This window comes from Plectrocnemia conspersa, unplaced genomic scaffold, assembly GCF_051122295.1.
Source record: "Plectrocnemia conspersa isolate PC_06_02 unplaced genomic scaffold, ASM5112229v1 ptg000007l, whole genome shotgun sequence".
NCBI lineage: Eukaryota > Metazoa > Arthropoda > Insecta > Trichoptera > Polycentropodidae > Plectrocnemia > Plectrocnemia conspersa.
In genome coordinates this window covers 1,378,874-1,405,070 of record NW_028277171.1, presented here as the reverse complement: position 1 = coordinate 1,405,070, position 26,197 = coordinate 1,378,874, and the positions used below count along the sequence as shown (strand labels likewise).

The following is a 26,197-nucleotide window of genomic DNA, read 5'->3' as shown; positions in this document are numbered from 1 at the left end:
TTTTTACAATTATGAAATCTTATAACAGAACAGAAATTATATATTTCTGGTACACATTTGTTTGTAATTTTATACAATTTATATAAAAATAAACAAAGTGATCCACCAAAAAGGGAATGAATTAAACAAACAAATATTATTATTTTATTCTTCTTAAATCCGCTAGTAACCTATTAGTATACCAACTCATACGTTTATAACTTGGTGGTGGCAAATATTGGTATTTATAAGGCACACTGGCATTACTAGTTATTATTCTCCAATTTTTTGATGCGGTGCGATTTGTTTGTAATTTAATCTAATTTTAACGTCACTTTCTTCACTATCATCATTAGAAGATGAAAAATCCTCCCCATCACTATCGTTTCAAAAAATATTTTCATTACAATCACTGTATTCAGCCATAGCACTGGTTTTTTTTACGATAAAATTTAAAAAAATATCAATCACTATATAGTCTTACTTGGACATAAAATACACACACCCGAGAGACTGTCGAAAACAATATAGTCCAGTAAAATAAGACGAAATAAAGGCTAAATCTCAGAATGAAAGATAGAAAGCTGAAATTTTGCATATAGGTACCTTTGTTTTGACGTTTTAAAGACGGGTTGAAAAGTCTCATAAGATGCCCGCTAGTCAAGATATCAAAGGTCACGAAAATCGTATTTTTGCAAATATCTCGCTTCCTATACGTCGCATGTCATTAGGAGGTTTTTAGTCAACGTTATACATCGGTATAAAACTGACTAGACCTACCCTTGCATTTTACCCCAAAAGTGGTTGGTTTAATTTAATAAATTGCATTTATTAAATTAAATTTTATTAATTTAAAATTTTAATTAATATTGTCTCATAAATTTCTTATTTATAAATAATTATAAATTAATATTATTTTTATTATATAATTAACTTTGTAAAGTGTACTAGACATAACGCCCTGTAGTTTATATAGTGTTATCCTATAAACGGGTGCGCGCATTGTGCCCGCTTCCCGCTCTCCGCGCTATATTTCGTAAACTGTTAATCATATAAAGAAATGAAGTCTATTGAACTTGTACAAAATTTTAATGACATCCAATGTATAGGAAGCGAGATATTTGCAAAAAAAAAATTGTGACCTTTGATATTTTGACTTTCGGACATTCGATCTTATGAGACTTTTCAGTCCGTCTTAAGAACGTCAAAACAAAAGTCTGCAAAATTTCAGCCATCTATCTTTCATTCCGAGGTTAATTCCTTATTTGATTGGACTAAATAGGCAATAAAAACGTCACCGACGCGTGTCTACCGAAGAACGATCGCCAACTATTGTCTTCGGGAGAAAGCTACGGCACATCTGCCTTTAAATTTAGTCATAAAAAAACCCGACTTATGGCGTTAATGAGCTCTCTCCGGCTTGATTCAGATAAAAATGATATGCTTCTTGAAACTCTTGTCTACAACACTGAAAAAATGCCATTCAAAACATGCATAGGAAATACCCAAAAATCGACGTTATATTTCATTAATTGAAATGCTGCGCTTGACGCACCATAATATAAAGCCAAGCGCTGGTGAGTCCCACTCGCCTTACGAGCGCAACAGGGTTAATATACAACATAGACTCTAGATTATTAGCTTAATTATTTATAGAGGAAGAGTTGACAAAAACATATTTGCGGATCCGTTATTTTTAATTTAAATTTGTTTATAACAATTATAATTTTCACATCAATTCCGGCAAGTCATCAAAAAAGATTTAGAATACAATTTTATTAAATGGTTTCTACTATTATACTAATGGACGGTTTACATGGCATTTTCGGTTCAATGACGAGTGCTGGATCTAACGGCGGACGACTCTTGCTGATTTTAAACCGAACATTTAGCATCCCACTTTTTGCGGGGACTTGCAGGTGTCACAGCAGTAAGTAAGCTTTTCGGACGGTTTGGTTCTTAACTTTCACGCTATATCGCTTTGTCGGAGAATTTCGCAAGAGAAAGATGGGTGAGTATATACTGTTTCTCGCACGGATTTTCTTGTACGTGTGCGAGCGAGATATACAAGTGCGTGTGACAGAGCGAGTGAGCTAGGGCAAGGTGCCTCGCGCGTCAGTATTTATTAGTCTGTCGTCGGGAGATTTGCGTCAAAGCGCAGAATATTCTTGTGCTTCTCATTACAATTTCCGACTTGACAAGTATATATCATATTTTTATTTCGATAAATAATTTTAATATAAGCTAATTTTAGTTTAAATATTATTATATTTATATCGATGGCCGAAAGATATAATGGTTCCGATGAATCGAATTTGAAGGTGCAGAATTTTCTCGGATAACGAAGACGTGATTAAAATGTTCGAATCGAAATCAAACGAAGATTATTACAATTACGAAGTAAGTACTTTTCTGTTTGAAATTATTATTTATTATAAAAGCAGTAATGCGTTCATGTGCTTCCTAACACGTTGGCGGTCAACATTTTGGTGACGGGTGACAATTATACATAGATTGAACGGCTGCAGTAGTATTTTATTGAATATAGTTAAAATTACACGTTAGAATATATGATGGCGGATGAACGGTGCACGAGACGCGCACCAGCCGTTCGAGTCCGCCAAAGATAACGTGTTTACGTCACGACAGTGTTACCAGAGTGCAGTCAAGTTTTGGTCATAATAAAACCTCAATAAATATATACAAATGGGCTCCACAAAGTATATTAAATAATAATTATTACACGTACGTATTATCCCAAAACAGTTGAAAGCAAGTCCGTTTGCCTTACTTAGCTTATTATATTTTAAAGCGTATATATTTTAAACGTTTAATGATTAGGGGGGTCCATTTATATATATATATATATATATATATATATATTCATTTAGGTTTACTATGGACAAAACTTTATTCGGCGGCATTCTGTTAATACTGGCGTGACGGACACACATTCTCTTGGCGACTATGGCGGGTTGGCGTGCTATCCACTCATTGTAATAATATTGAATAAAAATCACTGCGGCGGCTCAATCTGTGTCTATTTGCCACCCATCACCTCCCGTCGCCGAAAATCTATATTCGATAATTATTTTAAGACAGATTACGATAAAATATAAATTTACACTAATTCTTAAAAATAATTAATATTTTGCCAAAATAATAAAAACGAACATCTAAATAACGTAATGGGATATGACGTTTCACAATTTGTACAGAATCGTCCGTGGTGTATGGTGTACACCAAAATTCAAATTTATATTTACGCTTCGTTATTCCGCCACAATAATTTTAATTAATACATGAAATATTGAAACATATTTGTCGATTTTTCATATACTTATTATACGTTAATTTATTGAAAAACTGTTTCATTCTATTGTTACAATTATTGTATATATTGTTACACCTATTGTATGTGTCCATATTTAGTCGGCACTGAAAAGCTACATACAAGTTCATGAGTTCAGATACATAGAAGGGTTCTGTTGCTCGGTAGTCGGTACAAAGGTTTTTGGTACACAGAGAGCAAAAGGTGATAATTTTTATAAAAGAACAAAAGGACGATCATGCCGTCGAAAGTATTGCAGAAGTAATCAGCGCACAACACGTACGAACATAAACATAAAATGGAGTATTCGACAGTTTGATAAGCTCTGCAGTATTTCGGAAAAATACTTGAATGTTAAAAATTTGTATTTTAAACGATTATGTTTTTACAATTTAGTAATATGACATTTTTTGCAGCTCTTTCTGTCAATATTAATATAACTTGCGGAATTGTTGTTAGAATCGGTTTCGGAAGAAATGGTAATTTTAGTAAATAGTTTTTGGCTCTGGCAGCACTCGACGCCGATCTGTTTGACGTTTGGCCAGTTTGACAGATAGAAGAAAAACGCAGATAAAATGGGGGGCGCTTCGGACGAAGGGGGCGCGGAAGAGCCGATGTCGCAGCGCCTCACCAACGAGGACTTCCGTCGGCTGCTGATGACGCCGAGGGCTTCGCACACTCCCGCGCATCCGCCGCCGGCCGCCAAGGACTCCGCCCCCAGGTGCCGTTCGCTTTTTATTAAAAATAAACATAATATTAAGACGCGATTAAAAATAAAGATAATATTTCAGCTCCGCCCCGACGCCCGACGGTGAGGACCGCGGCGAGGCGCGAAGGAAGAAAAAGTCGTACTACGCGGCGCTGAAGAAGCAGGAGGACAATAAGTTGGCCGAGCTGGCTGAAAAATATCGGGACCGTGCCCGAGAACGCAGAGACAACGCCAATCCGGACTACAACCCCGAAGACCCCGTGGCCAACGCCAGCAACGCCTACCGTGCAGTCGCCCCCGACGTCAAGTCGGGCTTGGACGCCAAGGAGCGCCGTCGTCAGATGATCCAGGTGTTGAAACGTTTCGTTGCTTTACACATTTATAAAACATCTCGATTATAGTGTAAATATATAACACATTCAGCTATATATTTACATACATATACATATATAACTGAAAAAATATTGAGTCTCTGAATTGATATAAAAAAATCAATGCTTAAAATGAATTATTGAAAGACGCTAATACAAAAAATAAAATAATAATGAATAAATAACAACAGAAATAATTATCAACTGACCAGATTTTGAAAATATCCAAAGAGGACACTAAAAATATAAAGAATTTTATTTCGATTTCCAAATTTCCTTCAGATGAACGTATTTCATCATTGGGAGATCCACTTTTTAAATATGTAAAAGAGCTTCAAACTGTTATTTTTTCATTTTGGTTTTCGATTCATTGATTTTTAACTGATTTTTCCGGAATTGATTGATTGATTCATTCATTTATTTATTTATTTATTTTCTACATAGAACATTTCCTTGCATATTCCTTCTTTTGTAATAGGTATACTACATATATTACATAGATACAATAATATAATATAAATAATAATAATTAATTAAAGATATGATACTTAGAACTACAAGTATATAATATATATTATAATAATATAATTTATTTCACGAAACATATGTAAACGAAACAAATTTGTATATTCACAGTTACCTTTACTTATTAAAATATCTTCAAATGTATTTTCGTTTAAACTATTTCTATTGTCTCGTAAAATAAACTTTAAACCAGAGAACCACCATCGCAACTTTATATAAATAAGGATATGTATTTTTATTTTCCTCACAAAATTTTAAAATATGATTTTTTCTGTCTAATCTTTATACACGGTTCAAGTTATTTAATATGAATTTTATGTTCGCATCGGTAGAAATACGGAAGATGTGTCTCTATTGCCAATTCGCTCTTTGATTCAGTATTAGAATTCCCGGAGAGTAAAGACAATGATTTGGGTCACAATTTAAATATCTCAAAAAATGACATCGCTTATATGACTGATTTACTTGCCAGATTTAACGAGACTAATTTGAAACTACAAGGTGACACATTAAATTTAATCAAAACTAAAAGTGTAATATCTGCGTTTGTTGCAAAACTTTTGCTGTACAAACAAAACTAAATTCTCAGTTTCCAATCTTTCAAAATTGCAAAATAAAAAAACAAAAATTATAATTTTAATAAATACTTCTTCAACAAAATGTATTATTTATATTTTATTTTTACGTCACCATTTACCATTAAAGACATGAAAGTTAAATTTGTAATTTTTCTATTATGCATTTATGTAGTTTTTCACTCAGGGTCCGTGGGCCAAAAGAGTTTGGAAACCACTGGTCTAGAGTGAAGGGGGTTCACCCAAATATGTCTTCGAAAGATAAAGATTTAAATTCTTCGCAAGAATCATGAGCTGAAGATTATATATTGTTAGAAAAAACCCTATTCAAGAAGAATTACAAAATGCTATTTTGTCGATAGTCGAAGGAAATAAGGGAAGGAAAGAAGAAAACATAAAAAGAGATTTAAAAAAATTTGATATCTATTAAAAGCAAACAGATAAATTAGAAGCCTTAATAGACGCGTTGATGACAATAAGACCAACATCAACAACAACGGAATAATAAAAATAAAACTTCGCAGTAATATTAATTTCGAGACACTTGATGCATTCTTTTAAAAATATATGTTCGTAAAGTTAAAATATATGTAAAAGTTAACCTAATCTTTTATTTATTTATTTATTTATATGTGCTCGAATTTAAAATAATAATAGTTATTTTGGTACATTTGGTATATACTCGAGAGTACTCGAGTACTCGAGTATTTTAAAATTTTATTATTCGATACTCGAGTAGTTGATGGTTCGATTAATTTGAGACTCTAGTGGCTTCACTAGATGCTTGTGCTTGCTCGTTTGTAATTGAAATTGATTTCTTTCAAAATTGTAATTTGTTCCTAATATCTTTCAAATGTTGCACATTTTGTGATGTAGAAAGAAAATGCTCCTAGTATACAAACACTTTCTAGTAACAACGTTTATTTATATAATTCATTATAAAAATTTATATAATTCATTATAAAAAATATCTATAAAGAATTTTTTTAAATTACGTAATTTTATTTCGTTTGAACGATATTTTTTTTCAGTTCAGTTCCGATTTTCGTTTGTTATTATGTTAAGGTAAGCTTCTTCGTTTTTTATAAGTTTATATCTGGCATTTTTATATACCAATTATCAAATTCAGAATTTGTTTAATTCTAAATCTAAATACTCGACGTGACTGGAACATCTAACTGTAAAATATATATAAGCCTGGTTGTTTTTGTCCGCATGTGAAATATTTAGATTCAGACCTAATTCGCCCCACTCTCGTTCTCGCAGGAGTCCAAGTTCTTGGGTGGCGATATGGAGCACACTCATCTGGTCAAGGGGCTGGACTATGCGTTGCTGCAGAAGGTGCGGTCGGAGATCCGCAGCCGCGAGACCGAACAGGAGCAGCGTCTCGAGCGGCTCGCCGACGACGCTGAGGCCGAGCGGATCGACAGGGCCGAGAGAGACGATGCGAAGGCGAGTCTCGCTCGCTGCACTCTTCCGTTTCTCTGACATCCTCCGGATTCACGTCTTTTCTCCCGTTTCAGGAGGACGAGACCGAGTTCAAGACGGCGCTGGGACGCGACGTCTATAAGACTTTGGCGGCTTTCAAGTGAGTCTCCACATTTTCCACCCTCTCGCTGACGATTGAGTGTCAACGTTTTTCCTTTTCCTCCGTAGGAGCGAGCAGATCGAGAGGAACGAGATGTTCGCGCCCGGCAGGATGGCGTACGTGGTGGATCTAGAAGAGGACGGCGACACGGACATCCCCACGACGCTGATCCGAAGCCGAGCCGAGATTCCGGCAACGGCGTCCGGCCAACCCACGCTCACCACCAACGACATCGTCATCAACAAGCTCGCTCAGGTCCTCTCTTATCTGAGGCACGGGGCGAGACACAACAAGAGCAAGAAGAACAAGGTTTGCGCGTTTCGTTCGGTCGTCTCTCGTTTCCATCTGACCTCGTCTCGTTTCAGGAAAAGGCGAACAAAAGCGCCAAATCTAAAGATGACTCCATCTACGGAGAGATAGGAGATTACGCGCCGACTCGCGCCGAAGATGGCGCGGAACGCAGGGACGTGCGCGGCGAGGACTCTCGGAAGAAGGGCGAGTCCTATTTCGACGGGCCGCTCGAGAGAGAGAGAGAAGAGGTAGTCGTCTCGGGCGCTAAAGTGCGAGCGGCCAGTTTGCTGTCCAAGCTGGCTGCGGAGCCAGAGGGTTACGCCGAGTGTTACCCCGGCCTGCGCGAAATGGACGACGCCATAGAGGACTCGGACGACGAGGCCGACTACACCAAGATGGACGTCGGCAACAAAAAGGGACCCATAGGTGAGTTCCTCGAGTTTCGTATCGCCGCCCGTCGCTAACGGCAACTCCTCTTTCAGGTCGGTGGGACTTTGACACGCAGGAAGAGTACTCGGCGTACATGAACCAGAGAGAGGCGCTACCCAAAGCCGCATTTCAGTACGGCGTCAAAACCACCGACGGTCGAAAGACTCGCAAGACCAACAAGGAGAAGAACGACAAGGCCGAATTAGACAGAGAGTGGCAGCAGGTACGTCAGCGTATCTTTGTCATCTGTCGGCTTCGCTCTATGATCCTTTCTCTCTGTTCCGTCTGTTTCAGATCCAAAACATCATTCAGAAGCGAAAAGGCCCCAAAGATAAGTCCAGCGAAGAGCCGGATTTTAAAGTTCCCAAGTATTAGCGTCACGGATTTGCTCGGTTTTTATTTTATCGGATGACTCATTTCGAATACTATGTATATTTATTATGTAATAAAAATAAAAATTCGTTCATGCTTTAGTTTTATTTTATCTCATCTGATCTACTCCTAGTTTGAATTTTTTTAAATATACAAACCTCATAGATATTTCGGGGAAACGCGACACCTTCCCGACTGCGATAGCCTTACAATCAGGAATCTCACTTTAGTTTTTTTCAAGGGGGGAGGGCAAAAGTGGATAAATCAGTGGTTGTTTTTTTTTATATTTCCATTTTATTAGATAAATACCGTAACTACGATAATTACAAGAATGAATGTGACGATGGGATTTTAGCGCCTGCCTTCCAGAAGGGCGCTATTGCTTGCCGAGCCCAGGAAACGGTTAAGTAAAAATTGAATTTATGTGTCTAGATCACGTCGGAGGGTAACCATTTTAACGCCGACCGTTTAGGAGGCACTGTGGTGGTTAGCCAAGGAAGCGGAATGGCGGATGCCACCCGTTTCCTTGGCTGTAATCCACCCAGCAATAATAATACTGTTGTTCAGCGATGGCGCCAGTCGACCACACGCTGGAGTTCGCCATAAACAGTGTGGGAGAGTGAGATACCTCTTTTAAGTTTGAATTCCCAAACTCTTGAGAGGAAGTAAACTCATGCAATGTAAATGCAATATTAGTGCAATGCAGTCCGGAGAGCACTTCCCCGAACGCTCGGGAGAAACACTACTGAGATTCCAACAAACAACGTAACGCTACAGGGGTAGATCCCGCTAATCTGGCCGTCTAAAGCTGGATGCCGCCAAAAGGGTTGGACTCGTAGGGTTCAAGTACCGGTAACGGCGGTGGTTTAAGCAATGGAAAAAAGTAGTCATCGCTGTTGTTCAGTAATCTGCGCAAGTCGAATACATGCTGGAGTTCGCCGTAAACAATATTGGAGAGTGCGGGACCTTTCTTGTGTTTGAATTCTCAAACTCTTGAGAGGAAGTAAACTCTAAGAATACCCATCCGAGGTAGCGTCCTTTGGACTACCAATGACGACTAAATCATATCGTAAGTATAGTCGAAACCGTATCGTAAGTATAGAAATAGACCGTATCGTAAGTATAGTCGAAAGCTCTATTTTGTATAAAAAATTCAAGTCGATTTCTTAAATAGAAGCCTCATACGAGCGTTAACTATATGCAGAGTCGCATAAAAGCTCGTTCGAGGTCTCGGTCAATATATGGTAAGACTCGGTTTTTATTAAAAAAAAAAAAATTAAAAATTGCTTTTATATGAAAATTAAAATTCCAAACACTTTTTGCATACGACATTTTTCAGTAGGATTTCATTTAGCAAAGTTATGACACTTTTAATTTTTACGATAGCCGCCATTTTAAAAAAAAAATTTTATATATTTTTTTTTAACTTAACGTATAGGGGCTGCACGTTAGTTCTATGCGATACTTAAAATCAAAGTTTTAATCTTCGAAACCAAGCAGTTAAGAGCGTTAACTCTTCCGAAAGTCTCAAAATGGCTAGTATGGGGGTACGATCGAACTGATACATCGCTTGTTTTCAAGCAAAAATATATATTTTTTATATTTTACTTAGATGAACTTTAGGCTTCTCAACATTTCATGTATAGAGACCTTTTTGACAAAATTCAACACTACTGAGTTATAAGTGATTGAATTTTAATACTTGTCGCCATTTTGCAAAAAATTGACAAAATGGATTTTGCTAACAAACATACACAGGATGCTTAAGAATTCTATACTGTCACAAAAATAAAAATTCAAATATGTATAAATAAGCTCACACTGACCTAAACTATATTGAAAATCTGATGAGCGTATGTATGGTGGGTCGATCGACACATCACACTAAACGTGTTTTGAAAAAAAAATACTTTTATTTTTTAATTTTTAATTTTTTTTTATAGTATCGTAAGTATAGTCGAAAGCTCTATTTTGTATAAAAATTCAAGTCGATTTCTTAAATAGAAGCCTCATACGAGCGTTAACTATATGCAGAGTCGCATAAAAGCTCGTTCGAGGTCTCGGTCAATATATAGTAAGACTCGGTTTTTATTAAAAAAAAAATAATTAAAAATTGTTTTTATATGCAAATTAAAATTCCAAACACTTTTTGCATACGACATTTTTCAGTAGGATTTCATTTAGCAAAGTTATGACACTTTGAATTTTTACGATAGCCGTAATTTTAAAAAAAAAATTTATATATTTTTTTTAAACATAACGTATAGGGGCTGCACGTTAGTTCTATGCGATACTTAAAATCTAAGTTTTAATCTTCGAAACCAAGCAGTTAAGAGCGTTAACTCTTCCGAAAGTCTCAAAATGGCTAGTATGGGGGTACGATCGAACTGATACATCGCTTGTTTTCAAGCAAAAATATATATTTTTTATATTTTACTTAGATGAACTTTAGGCTTCTCAACATTTCATGTTTAGAGACCTTTTTTACAAAATTCAACACTACTGAGTTATAAGTGATTAAATTTTAATACTTGTCGCCATTTTGCAAAAAATTGACAAAATGGATTTTGCTAACAAACATACACAGGATGCTTAAGAATTCTATACTGTCAAAAAATTTAAATTCAAATATGTATAAATAAGCTCACACTGACCTAAACTATATTGAAAATCTGATGAGCGTATGTATGGTGGGTCGAACGACTCATCACACTAAACGTGTTTTGAAAAAAAAATACTTTTATTTTTTAATTTTTAATTTTTTTTTATAGTATCGTAAGTATAGTCGAAAGCTCTATTTTGTATAAAAAATTCAAGTCGATTTCTTAAATAGAAGCCTCATACGAGCGTTAACTATATGCAGAGTCGCATAAAAGCTCGTTCGAGGTCTCGGTCAATATATGGTAAGACTCGGTTTTTATTAAAAAAAAATAATTAAAAATTGCTTTTATATGCAAATTGAAATTCCAAACACTTTTTGCATACGACATTTTTCAGTAGAATATCATTTCGCAAAGTTATGACACTTTGAATTTTTACGATTGCCGCCATTTTAAAAAAAAATTTTATATATTTTTTTTAAACATAAAGTATAGGGGCTGCACGTTAGTTCAATGCGTTACTCAAAATTTAAATTTTAATCTTCGAAACCAAGCAGTTAAGAGCGTTAACTCTTCCGAAAGTCTCAAAATGGCTAGTATGGGGGTACGATCGAACTGATACATCGCTTGTTTTAAAGCAAAAATATATATTTTTTATATTTTATTCTGATGAACTTTAGGCTTTTGAACATTTCATGTATAGATACTTTTATGACGAAATTTAACACTACTGAGTTATAAGTGATTGAATTTTAATACTTGTCGCCATTTTGCAAAAAATTGACAAAATGGATTTTGCTAACAAACATACACAGGATGCTTAAGAATTCTATACTGTCACAAAAATTAAAATTCAAATATGTATAAATAAGCTCACACTGACCGTAACTATATTGAAAATCTGATGAGCGTATGTATGGTGGGTCGATCGACTCATCACACTAAACGTGTTTTGAAAAAAAAATACTTTTATTTTTTAATTTTAAATTTTTTTTTATAGTATCGTAAGTATAGTCGAAAGCTCTATTTTGTATAAAAAATTCAAGTCGATTTCTTAAATAGAAGCCTCATACGAGCGTTAACTATATGCAGAGTCGCATAAAAGCTCGTTCGAGGTCTCGGTCAATATATGGTAAGACTCGGTTTTTATTAAAAAAAAATAATTAAAAATTGCTTTTATATGCAAATTAAAATTCCAAACACTTTTTGCATACGACATTTTTCAGTAGGATTTTATTTAGCAAAGTTATGACACTTTGAATTTTTACGATAGCCGCCATTTTGAAAAAAAATTTTATATATTTTTTTTAAACATAACGTATAGGGGCTGCACGTTAGTTCTATGCGATACTTTATATCTAAGTTTTAATCTTCGAAACCAAGCAGTTAAGAGCGTTAACTCTTCCGAAAGTCTCAAAATGGCTAGTATGGGGGTACGATCGAACTGATACATCGCTTGTTTTCAAGCAAAAATATATATTTTTTATATTTTACTTAGATGAACTTTAGGCTTTTCAACATTTCATGTATAGAGATCTTTTTGACAAAATTCAACACTACTGAGTTATAAGTGATTGAATTTTAATACTTGTCGCCATTTTGCAAAAAATTGACAAAATGGATTTTGCTAACAAACATACACAGGATGCTTAAGAATTTTATACTGTCACAAAAACTAAAATTCAAATATGTATAAATAAGCTCACACTGACCTAAACTATATTGAAAATCTGATGAGCGTATGTATGGTGGGTCGATCGACTCATCACACTAAACGTGTTTTGAAAAAAAAATACTTTTATTTTTTAATTTTTAATTTTTTTTTATAGTATCGTAAGTATAGTCGAAAGCTCTATTTTGTATAAAAAATTCAAGTCGATTTCTTAAATAGAAGCCTCATACGAGCGTTAACTATATGCAGAGTCGCATAAAAGCTCGTTCGAGGTCTCGGTCAATATATGGTAAGACTCGGTTTTTATAAAAAAAAATAATTAAAAATTGCTTTTATATGCAAATTGAAATTCCAAACACTTTTTGCATACGACATTTTTCAGTAGAATATCATTTCGCAAAGTTATGACACTTTGAATTTTTACGATTGCCGCCATTTTAAAAAAAAATTTTATATATTTTTTTTAAACATAAAGTATAGGGGCTGCACGTTAGTTCAATGCGTTACTCAAAATTTAAATTTTAATCTTCGAAACCAAGCAGTTAAGAGCGTTAACTCTTCCGAAAGTCTCAAAATGGCTAGTATGGGGGTACGATCGAACTGATACATCGCTTGTTTTAAAGCAAAAATATATATTTTTTATATTTTATTCTGATGAACTTTAGGCTTTTAAACATTTCATGTATAGATACTTTTATGACGAAATTTAACACTACTGAGTTATAAGTGATTGAATTTTAATACTTGTCGCCATTTTGCAAAAAATTGACAAAATGGATTTTGCTAACAAACATACACAGGATGCTTAAGAATTCTATACTGTTACAAAAATTAAAATTCAAATATGTATAAATAAGCTCACACTGACCGTAACTATATTGAAAATCTGATGAGCGTATGTATGGTGGGTCGATCGACTCATCACACTAAACGTGTTTTATAAAAAAAATACTTTTATTTTTTAATTTTTAATTTTTGTTTATAGTATCGTAAGTATAGTCGAAAGCTCTATTTTGTATACAAAATTGAAGTCGATTTCTTAAATAGAAGCCTCATACGAGCGTTAACTATATGCAGAGTCGCATAAAAGCTCGTTCGAGGTCTCGGTCAATATATGGTAAGACTCGGTTTTTATTAAAAAAAAAATAATTAAAAATTGCTTTTATATGCAAATTAAAATTCCAAACACTTTTTGCATACGACATTTTTCAGTAGGATTTTATTTAGCAAAGTTATGACACTTTGAATTTTTACGATAGCCGCCATTTTGAAAAAAAAAATTATATATTTTTTTTAAACATAACGTATAGGGACTGCACGTTAGTTCTATGCGATACTCAAAATTAAAATTTTAATCTTCGAAACCAAGCAGTTAAGAGCGTTAAATCTTCCGAAAGTCTCAAAATGGCTAGTATGGGGGTACGATCGAAATGATACATCGCTTGTTTTCAAGCAAAAATATATATTTTTTATATTTTACTTAGATGAACTTTAGGCTTCTCAACATTTCATGAATAGAGACCTTTTTGACAAAATTCAACACTACTGAGTTATAAGTGATTGAATTTTAATACTTGTCGCCATTTTGCAAAAAATTGACAAAATGGATTTTGCTAACAAACATACACAGGAAGCTTAAGAATTCTATACTGTCACAAAAATTAAAATTCAAATATGTATAAATAAGCTCACACTGACCTAAACTATATTGAAAATCTGATGAGCGTATGTATGGTGGGTCGATCGACTCATCACACTAAACGTGTTTTGAAAAAAAAATACTTTTATTTTTTAATTTATAATTTTTTTTTATAGTATCGTAAGTATAGTCAAAAGCTCTATTTTGTATAAAAAATTCAAGTCGATTTCTTAAATAGAAGCCTGATACAAGCGTTAACTATATGCAGAGTCGCATAAAAGCTCGTTCGAGGTCTCGGTCAATATATGGTAAGACTCGGTTTTTATTAAAAAAAAATTATAAAAAATTGCTTTTATATGCAAATTAAAATTCCAAACACTTTTTCATACGACATTTTTCAGAAGGATTTTATTTAGCAAAGTTATGACACTTTGAATTTTTACGATAGCCGCCATTTTGAAAAAAAAAATTATAATTTTTTTTAAACATAACGTATAGGGGCTGCACGTTAGTTCTATGCGATACTAAAAATTTAAATTTTAATCTTCGAAACCAAGCAGTTAAGAGCGTTAACTCTTCCGAAAGTCTCAAAATGGCTAGTATGGGGGTACGATCGAACTGATACATCGCTTGTTTTCAAGCAAAAATATATATTTTTTATATTTTACTTAGATGAACTTTAGGCTTCTCAACATTTCATGTATAGAGACCTTTTTGACAAAATTCAACACTACTGAGTTATAAGTGATTGAATTTTAATACTTGTCGCCATTTTGCAAAAAATTGACAAAATGGATTTTGCTAACAAACATACACAGGATGCTTAAGAATTCTATACTGTCACAAAAATTAAAATTCAAATATGTATAAATAAGCTCACACTGACCTAAACTATATTGAAAATCTGATGAGCGTATGTATGGTGGGTCGATCGACTCATCACACTAAACGTGTTTTGAAAAAAATATACTTTTATTTTTTAATTTTTAATTTTTTTTTATAGTATCGTAAGTATAGTCAAAAGCTCTATTTTGTATAAAAAATTCAAGTCGATTTCTTAAATAGAAGCCTGATACGAGCGTTAACTATATGCAGAGTCGCATAAAAGCTCGTTCGAGGTCTCGGTCAATATATGGTAAGACTCGGTTTTTATTAAAAAAAAATAATAAAAAATTGCTTTTATATGCAAATTAAAATTCCAAACACTTTTTCATACGACATTTTTCAGAAGGATTTTATTTAGCAAAGTTATGACACTTTGAATTTTTACGATAGCCGCCATTTTGAAAAAAAAAATTATAATTTTTTTTAAACATAACGTATAGGGGCTGCACGTTAGTTCTATGCGATACTAAAAATTTAAATTTTAATCTTCGAAACCAAGCAGTTAAGAGCGTTAACTCTTCCGAAAGTCTCAAAATGGCTAGTATGGGGGTACGATCGAACTGATACATCGCTTGTTTTCAAGCAAAAATATATATTTTTTATATTTTACTTAGATGAACTTTAGGCTTCTCAACATTTCATGTATAGAGACCTTTTTGACAAAATTCAACACTACTGAGTTATAAGTGATTGAATTTTAATACTTGTCGCCATTTTGCAAAAAATTGACAAAATGGATTTTGCTAACAAACATACACAGGATGCTTAAGAATTCTATACTGTCACAAAAATTAAAATTCAAATATGTATAAATAAGCTCACACTGACCGTAACTATATTAATAATCTGATGAGCGTATGTATGGTGGGTCGATCGACTCATCACACTAAACGTGTTTTGAAAAAAAAATACTTTTATTTTTTAATTTTTAATTTTTTTTTATAGTATCGTAAGTATAGTCGAAAGCTCTATTTTGTATAAAAAATTCAAGTCGAGTTCTTAAATAGAAGCCTCATACGAGCGTTAACTATATGCAGAGTCGCATAAAAGCTCGTTCGAGGTCTCGGTCAATATTTGGTAAGACTCGGTTTTTATTAAAAAAAAATAATTAAAAATTGCTTTTATATGCAAATTGAAATTCCTAACACTTTTTGCATACGACATTTTTCAGATGAATATTATTTCGCAAAGTTATAACACTTTGAATTTTTACGATTGCCGCCATTTTAAAAAAAAATTTTATATATTTTTTTTAAACATAACGTATAGGGGCTGCACGTTAGTTCAATGCGTTACTCTTAATTTAAATTTTAATCTTCGAAACCAAGCAGTTAAGAGCGTTAACTCTTCCGAAAGTCTCAAAATGGCTAGTATGGGGGTACGATCGAACTGATACATCGCTTGTTTTAAAGCAAAAATATATATTTTTTATATTTTATTCTGATGAACTTTAGGCTTTTGAACATTTCATGTATAGATACTTTTATGACGAAATTTAACACTACTGAGTTATAAGTGATTGAATTTTAATACTTGTCACCATTTTGCAAAAAATTGACAAAATGGATTTTGCTAACAAACATACACAGGATGCTTAAGAATTCTATACTGTCACAAAAATTAAAATTCAAATATGTATAAATAAGCTCACACTGACCGTAACTATATTAATTATCTGATGAGCGTATGTATGGTGGGTCGATCGACTCATCACACTAAACGTGTTTTGGAAAAAAAATACTTTTATTTTTTAATTTTTAATTTTTTTTTATAGTATCGTAAGTATAGTCAAAAGCTCTATTTTGTATAAAAAATTCAAGTCGATTTCTTAAATAGAAGCCTGATACGAGCGTTAACTATATGCAGAGTCGCATAAAAGCTCGTTCGAGGTCTCGGTCAATATATGGTAAGACTCGGTTTTTATTAAAAAAAAAAATTATAAAAAATTGCTTTTATATGCAAATTAAAATTCCAAACACTTTTTCATACGACATTTTTCAGAAGGATTTTATTTAGCAAAGTTATGACACTTTGAATTTTTACGATAGCCGCCATTTTGAAAAAAAAAATTATAATTTTTTTTAAACATAACGTATAGGGGCTGCACGTTAGTTCTATGCGATACTAAAAATTTAAATTTTAATCTTCGAAACCAAGCAGTTAAGAGCGTTAACTCTTCCGAAAGTCTCAAAATGGCTAGTATGGGGGTACGATCGAACTAATACATCGCTTGTTTTCAAGCAAAAATATATATTTTTTATATTTTACTTAGATAAACTTTAGGCTTCTCAACATTTCATGTATAGAGACCTTTTTGACAAAATTCAACACTACTGAGTTATAAGTGATTGAATTTTAATACTTGTCGCCATTTTGCAAAAAAGTGACAAAATGGATTTTGCTAACAAACATACACAGGATGCTTAAGAATTCTATACTGTCACAAAAATTAAAATTCAAATATGTATAAATAAGCTCACACTGACCTAAACTATATTGAAAATCTGATGAGCGTATGTATGGTGGGTCGATCGACTCATCACACTAAACGTGTTTTGAAAAAAAAATACTTTTATTTTAAATTTTTTTTTATAGTATCGTAAGTATAGTCGAAAGCTCTATTTTGTATAAAAAATTTAAGTCGATTTCTTAAATAGAAGCCTGATACGAGCGTTAACTATATGCAGAGTCGCATAAAAGCTCGTTCGAGGTCTCGGTCAATATATGGTGAGACTCAGTTTTTATTAAAAAAAAAATAATTAAAAATTGCTTTTATATGCAAATTAAAATTCCAAACACTTTTTCATACGACATTTTTCAGAAGGATTTTATTTAGCAAAGTTATGACACTTTGAATTACTACGATAGCAGCCATTTTGAAGAAAAAATTATATATTTTTTTTAAACATAACGTATAGGGACTGCACGTTAGTTCTATGCGATACTCAAAATTTAAATTTTAATCTTCGAAACCAAGCAGTTAAGAGCGTTAACTCTTCCGAAAGTCTCAAAATGGCTAGTATGGGGGTACGATCGAACTGATACATCGCTTGTTTTCAAGCAAAAATATATATTTTTTATATTTTACTTAGATGAACTGAAGGCTTCTCAACATTTCATGTATAGAGACCTTTTTGACAAAATGAACACTACTGAGTTATAAGTGATTGAATTTTAATACTTGTCGCCATTTTGCAAAAAATTGACAAAATGGATTTTGCTAACAAACATACACAGGATGCTTAAGAATTCTATACTGTCACAAAAATTGAAATTCAAATATGTATAAATAAGCTCACACTGACCTAAACTATATTGAAAATCTGATGAGCGTATGTATGGTGGGTCGATCGACTCATCACACTAAACGTGTTTTGAAAAAAAAATACTTTTATTTTTTAATTTTTAATTTTTTTTTATAGTATCGTAAGTATAGTCGAAAGCTCTATTTTGTATAAAAAATTCAAGTCGATTTCTTAAATAGAAGCCTGATACGAGCGTTAACTATATGCAGAGTCGCATAAAAGCTCGTTCGAGGTCTCGGTCAATATATGGTAAGACTCGGTTTTTATTAAAAAAAAATAATAAAAAATTGCTTTTATATGCAAATTAAAATTCCAAACACTTTTTCATACGACATTTTTCAGAAGGATTTTATTTAGCAAAGTTATGACACTTTGAATTTTTACGATAGCCGCCATTTTGAAAAAAAAAATTATAATTTTTTTTAAACATAACGTATAGGGGCTGCACGTTAGTTCTATGCGATACTAAAAATTTAAATTTTAATCTTCGAAACCAAGCAGTTAAGAGCGTTAACTCTTCCGAAAGTCTCAAAATGGCTAGTATGGGGGTACGATCGAACTGATACATCGCTTGTTTTCAAGCAAAAATATATATTTTTTATATTTTACTTAGATGAACTTTAGGCTTCTCAACATTTCATGTATAGAGACCTTTTTGACAAAATTCAACACTACTGAGTTATAAGTGATTGAATTTTAATACTTGTCGCCATTTTGCAAAAAATTGACAAAATGGATTTTGCTAACAAACATACACAGGATGCTTAAGAATTCTATACTGTCACAAAAATTAAAATTCAAATATGTATAAATAAGCTCACACTGACCGTAACTATATTAATAATCTGATGAGCGTATGTATGGTGGGTCGATCGACTCATCACACTAAACGTGTTTTGAAAAAAAAATACTTTTATTTTTTAATTTTTAATTTTTTTTTATAGTATCGTAAGTATAGTCGAAAGCTCTATTTTGTATAAAAAATTCAAGTCGAGTTCTTAAATAGAAGCCTCATACGAGCGTTAACTATATGCAGAGTCGCATAAAAGCTCGTTCGAGGTCTCGGTCAATATATGGTAAGACTCGGTTTTTATTAAAAAAAAATAATTAAAAATTGCTTTTATATGCAAATTGAAATTCCTAACACTTTTTGCATACGACATTTTTCAGATGAATATTATTTCGCAAAGTTATAACACTTTGAATTTTTACGATTGCCGCCATTTTAAAAAAAAATTTTATATATTTTTTTTAAACATAACGTATAGGGGCTGCACGTTAGTTCAATGCGTTACTCTTAATTTAAATTTTAATCTTTGAAACCAAGCAGTTAAGAGCGTTAACTCTTCCGAAAGTCTCAAAATGGCTAGTATGGGGGTACGATCGAACTGATACATCGCTTGTTTTAAAGCAAAAATATATATTTTTTATATTTTATTCTGATGAACTTTAGGCTTTTGAACATTTCATGTATAGATACTTTTATGACGAAATTTAACACTACTGAGTTATAAGTGATTGAATTTTAATACTTGTCACCATTTTGCAAAAAATTGACAAAATGGATTTTGCTAACAAACATACACAGGATGCTTAAGAATTCTATACTGTCACAAAAATTAAAATTCAAATATGTATAAATAAGCTCACACTGACCGTAACTATATTAATAATCTGATGAGCGTATGTATGGTATGTCGATCGACTCATCACACTAAACGTGTTTTGAAAAAAAAATACTTTTATTTTTTAATTTTTAATTTTTTTTTATAGTATCGTAAGTATAGTCAAAAGCTCTATTTTGTATAAAAAATTCAAGTCGATTTCTTAAATAGAAGCCTGATACGAGCGTTAACTATATGCAGAGTCGCATAAAAGCTCGTTCGAGGTCTCGGTCAATATATGGTAAGACTCGGTTTTTATTAAAAAAAAAAATTATAAAAAATTGCTTTTATATGCAAATTAAAATTCCAAACACTTTTTCATACGACATTTTTCAGAAGGATTTTATTTAGCAAAGTTATGACACTTTGAATTTTTACGATAGCCGCCATTTTGAAAAAAAAAATTATAATTTTTTTTAAACATAACGTATAGGGGCTGCACGTTAGTTCTATGCGATACTAAAAATTTAAATTTTAATCTTCGAAACCATGCAGTTAAGAGCGTTAACTCTTCCGAAAGTCTCAAAATGGCTAGTATGGGGGTACGATCGAACTGATACATCGCTTGTTTTCAAGCAAAAATATATATTTTTTATATTTTACTTAGATGAACTTTAGGCTTCTCAACATTTCATGTATAGAGACCTTTTTGACAAAATTCAACACTACTGAGTTATAAGTGATTGAATTTTAATACTTGTCGCGATTTTGCAAAAAAGTGACAAAATGGATTTTGCTAACAAACATACACAGGATGCTTAAGAATTCTATACTGTCACAAAAATTAAAATTCAAATATGTATAAATAAGCTCACACTGACCTAAACTATATTGAAAATCTGATGAGCGTATGTATGGTGGGTCGATCGACTCATCACACTAAACGTGTTTTGAAAAAAAAATACTTTTATTTTAAATTTTTTTTTATAGTATCGTAAGTATAGTCGAAAGCTCTATTTTGTATAAAAAATTTAAGTCGATTTCTTAAATAGAAGCCTGATACGAGCGTTAACTATATGCAGAGTCGCATAAAAGCTCGTTCGAGGTCTCGGTCAATATATGGTGAGACTCAGTTTTTATTAAAAAAAAAATAATTAAAAATTGCTTTTATATGCAAATTAAAATTCCAAACACTTTTTCATACGACATTTTTCAGAAGGATTTTATTTAGCAAAGTTATGACACTTTGAATTTTTACGATAGCCGCCATTTTGAAAAAAAAAATTATAATTTTTTTTAAACATAAGGTATAGGGGCTGCACGTTAGTTCTATGCGATATTAAAAATTTAAATTTTAATCTTCGAAACCAAGCAGTTAAGAGCGTTAACTCTTCCGAAAGTCTCAAAATGGCTAGTATGGGGGTACGATCGAACTGATACATCGCTTGTTTTCAAGCAAAAATATATATTTTTTATATTTTACTTAGATGAACTTTAGGCTTCTCAACATTTCATGTATAGAGACCTTTTTGACAAAATTCAACACTACTGAGTTATAAGTGATTGAATTTTAATACTTGTCGCCATTTTGCAAAAAATTGACAAAATGGATTTTGCTAACAAACATACACAGGATGCTTAAGAATTCTATACTGTCACAAAAATTAAAATTCAAATATGTATAAATAAGCTCACACTGACCTAAACTATATTGAAAATCTGATGAGCGTATGTATAGTGGGTCGATCGACTCATCACACTAAACGTGTTTTGAAAAAAAAATACTTTTATTTTTTAATTTTTAATTTTTTTTTATAGTATCGTAAGTATAGTCGAAAGCTCTATTTTGTATAAAAAATTCAAGTCGATTTCTTAAATAGAAGCCTCATACGAGCGTTAACTATATGCAGAGTCGCATAAAAGCTCGTTCGAGGTCTCGGTCAATATATAGTAAGACTCGGTTTTTATTAAAAAAAAAATAATTAAAAATTGCTTTTATATGCAAATTAAAATTCCAAACACTTTTTCATACGACATTTTTCAGAAGGATTTTATTTAGCAAAGTTATGACACTTTGAATTACTACGATAGCAGCCATTTTGAAGAAAAAATTATATATTTTTTTTAAACATAACGTATAGGGACTGCACGTTAGTTCTATGCGATACTCAAAATTAAAATTTTAATCTTCGAAACCAAGCAGTTAAGAGCGTTAACTCTTCCGAAAGTCTCAAAATGGCTACTAGTATGGGGGTACGATCGAACTGATACATCGCTTGTTTTCAAGCAAAAATATATATTTTTTATATTTTACTTAGATCCACTGAAGGCTTCTCAACATTTCATGTATAGAGACCTTTTTGACAAAATGAACACTACTGAGTTATAAGTGATTGAATTTTAATACTTGTCGCCATTTTGCAAAAAATTGACAAAATGGATTTTGCTAACAAACATACACAGGATGCTTAAGAATTCTATACTGTCACAAAAATTGAAATTCAAATATGTATAAATAAGCTCACACTGACCTAAACTATATTGAAAATCTGATGAGCGTATGTATGGTGGGTCGATCGACTCATCACACTAAACGTGTTTTGAAAAAAAAATACTTTTATTTTTTAATTTTTAATTTTTTTTTATAGTATCGTAAGTATAGTCGAAAGCTCTATTTTGTATAAAAAATTCAAGTCGATTTCTTAAATAGAAGCCTGATACGAGCGTTAACTATATGCAGAGTCGCATAAAAGCTCGTTCGAGGTCTCGGTCAATATATGGTAAGACTCGGTTTTTATTAAAAAAAAATAATAAAAAATTGCTTTTATATGCAAATTAAAATTCCAAACACTTTTTCATACGACATTTTTCAGAAGGATTTTATTTAGCAAAGTTATGACACTTTGAATTTTTACGATAGCCGCCATTTTGAAAAAAAAAATTATAATTTTTTTTAAACATAACGTATAGGGGCTGCACGTTAGTTCTATGCGATACTAAAAATTTAAATTTTAATCTTCGAAACCAAGCAGTTAAGAGCGTTAACTCTTCCGAAAGTCTCAAAATGGCTAGTATGGGGGTACGATCGAACTGATACATCGCTTGTTTTCAAGCAAAAATATATATTTTTTATATTTTACTTAGATGAACTTTAGGCTTCTCAACATTTCATGTATAGAGACCTTTTTGACAAAATTCAACACTACTGAGTTATAAGTGATTGAATTTTAATACTTGTCGCCATTTTGCAAAAAATTGACAAAATGGATTTTGCTAACAAACATACACAGGATGCTTAAGAATTCTATACTGTCACAAAAATTAAAATTCAAATATGTATAAATAAGCTCACACTGACCGTAACTATATTAATAATCTGATGAGCGTATGTATGGTGGGTCGATCGACTCATCACACTAAACGTGTTTTGAAAAAAAAATACTTTTATTTTTTAATTTTTAATTTTTTTTTATAGTATCGTAAGTATAGTCGAAAGCTCTATTTTGTATAAAAAATTCAAGTCGAGTTCTTAAATAGAAGCCTCATACGAGCGTTAACTATATGCAGAGTCGCATAAAAGCTCGTTCGAGGTCTCGGTCAATATATGGTAAGACTCGGTTTTTATTAAAAAAAAATAATTAAAAATTGCTTTTATATGCAAATTGAAATTCCTAACACTTTTTGCATACGACATTTTTCAGATGAATATTATTTCGCAAAGTTATAACACTTTGAATTTTTACGATTGCCGCCATTTTAAAAAAAAATTTTATATATTTTTTTTAAACATAACGTATAGGGGCTGCACGTTAGTTCAATGCGTTACTCTTAATTTAAATTTTAATCTTCGAAACCAAGCAGTTAAGAGCGTTAACTCTTCCGAAAGTCTCAAAATGGCTAGTATGGGGGTACGATCGAACTGATACATCGCTTGTTTTAAAGCAAAAATATATATTTTTTATATTTTATTCTGATGAACTTTAGGCTTTTGAACATTTCATGTATAGATACTTTTATGACGAAATTTAACACTACTGAGTTATAAGTGATTGAATTTTAATACTTGTCACCATTTTGCAAAAAATTGACAAAATGGATTTTGCTAACAAACATACACAGGATGCTTAAGAATTCTATACTGTCACTAAAATTAAAATTCAAACATGTATAAATAAGCTCACACTGACCGTAACTATATTAATAATCTGATGAGCGTATGTATGGTATGTCGATCGACTCATCACACTAAACGTGTTTTGAAAAAAAAATACTTTTATTTTTTAATTTTTAATTTTTTTTTATAGTATCGTAAGTATAGTCAAAAGCTCTATTTTGTATAAAAAATTCAAGTCGATTTCTTAAATAGAAGCCTGATACGAGCGTTAACTATATGCAGAGTCGCATAAAAGCTCGTTCGAGGTCTCGGTCAATATATGGTAAGACTCGGTTTTTATTAAAAAAAAAAATTATAAAAAATTGCTTTTATATGCAAATTAAAATTCCAAACACTTTTTCATACGACATTTTTCAGAAGGATTTTATTTAGCAAAGTTATGACACTTTGAATTTTTACGATAGCCGCCATTTTGAAAAAAAAAATTATAATTTTTTTTAAACATAACGTATAGGGGCTGCACGTTAGTTCTATGCGATACTAAAAATTTAAATTTTAATCTTCGAAACCATGCAGTTAAGAGCGTTAACTCTTCCGAAAGTCTCAAAATGGCTAGTATGGGGGTACGATCGAACTGATACATCGCTTGTTTTCAAGCAAAAATATATATTTTTTATATTTTACTTAGATGAACTTTAGGCTTCTCAACATTTCATGTATAGAGACCTTTTTGACAAAATTCAACACTACTGAGTTATAAGTGATTGAATTTTAATACTTGTCGCGATTTTGCAAAAAAGTGACAAAATGGATTTTGCTAACAAACATACACAGGATGCTTAAGAATTCTATACTGTCACAAAAATTAAAATTCAAATATGTATAAATAAGCTCACACTGACCTAAACTATATTGAAAATCTGATGAGCGTATGTATGGTGGGTCGATCGACTCATCACACTAAACGTGTTTTGAAAAAAAAATACTTTTATTTTAAATTTTTTTTTATAGTATCGTAAGTATAGTCGAAAGCTCTATTTTGTATAAAAAATTTAAGTCGATTTCTTAAATAGAAGCCTGATACGAGCGTTAACTAATCGATCGACTCATCACACTAAACGTGTTTTGAAAAAAAAATACTTTTATTTTTTAATTTTTAATTTTTTTTTATAGTATCGTAAGTATAGTCGAAAGCTCTATTTTGTATAAAAAATTCAAGTCGATTTCTTAAATAGAAGCCTCATACGAGCGTTAACTATATGCAGAGTCGCATAAAAGCTCGTTCGAGGTCTCGGTCAATATATAGTAAGACTCGGTTTTTATTAAAAAAAAATAATTAAAAATTGCTTTTATATGCAAATTAAAATTCCAAACACTTTTTCATACGACATTTTTCAGAAGGATTTTATTTAGCAAAGTTATGACACTTTGAATTACTACGATAACAGCCATTTTGAAGAAAAAATTATATATTTTTTTTAAACATAACGTATAGGGACTGCACGTTAGTTCTATGCGATACTCAAAATTAAAATTTTAATCTTCGAAACCAAGCAGTTAAGAGCGTTAACTCTTCCGAAAGTCTCAAAATGGCTACTAGTATGGGGGTACGATCGAACTGATACATCGCTTGTTTTCAAGCAAAAATATATATTTTTTATATTTTACTTAGATGAACTGAAGGCTTCTCAACATTTAATGTATAGAGACCTTTTTGACAAAATGAACACTACTGAGTTATAAGTGATTGAATTTTAATACTTGTCGCCATTTTGCAAAAAATTGACAAAATGGATTTTGCTAACAAACATACACAGGATGCTTAAGAATTCTATACTGTCACAAAAATTGAAATTCAAATATGTATAAATAAGCTCACACTGACCTAAACTATATTGAAAATCTGATGAGCGTATGTATGGTGGGTCGATCGACTCATCACACTAAACGTGTTTTGAAAAAAAAATACTTTTATTTTTTAATTTTTAATTTTTTTTTATAGTATCGTAAGTATAGTCGAAAGCTCTATTTTGTATAAAAAATTCAAGTCGATTTCTTAAATAGAAGCCTGATACGAGCGTTAACTATATGCAGAGTCGCATAAAAGCTCGTTCGAGGTCTCGGTCAATATATAGTAAGACTCGGTTTTTATTAAAAAAAAATAATAAAAAATTGCTTTTATATGCAAATTAAAATTCCAAACACTTT

At 31.9% G+C, this 26,197-nt stretch overlaps 1 protein-coding gene across 1 annotated transcript; it reads left to right on the top strand.

Annotated features, from left to right (window-relative positions):
* The first annotated feature begins 3,820 nt into the window (after positions 1 to 3,820).
* beag (IC cytokine homolog beag) lies at positions 3,821 to 8,264 on the top strand. The gene is made up of 8 exons (XM_088188587.1): positions 3,821 to 4,031; positions 4,102 to 4,369; positions 6,757 to 6,942; positions 7,014 to 7,078; positions 7,147 to 7,387; positions 7,444 to 7,795; positions 7,852 to 8,021; positions 8,093 to 8,264. The coding sequence occupies exons 1-8, from the start codon at positions 3,886 to 3,888 to the stop codon at positions 8,171 to 8,173; spliced, it is 1,509 nt and encodes a 502-aa protein (XP_088044713.1). The 5' UTR covers positions 3,821 to 3,885; the 3' UTR covers positions 8,174 to 8,264.
* The last annotated feature ends 17,933 nt before the right edge of the window (positions 8,265 to 26,197 follow it).

Bases quoted from the DNA above. Each gene is read 5' to 3' on its own strand.
- beag (XM_088188587.1), top strand. From the start codon at position 3,886: ATGGGGGGCGCTTCGGACGAAGGGGGCGCGGAAGAGCCGATGTCGCAG. The intron at 7,388-7,443 runs GTTTGCGCGTTT...GTCTCGTTTCAG, and splicing joins ACAAGAGCAAGAAGAACAAG to GAAAAGGCGAACAAAAGCGC. The intron at 8,022-8,092 runs GTACGTCAGCGT...CGTCTGTTTCAG, and splicing joins TAGACAGAGAGTGGCAGCAG to ATCCAAAACATCATTCAGAA.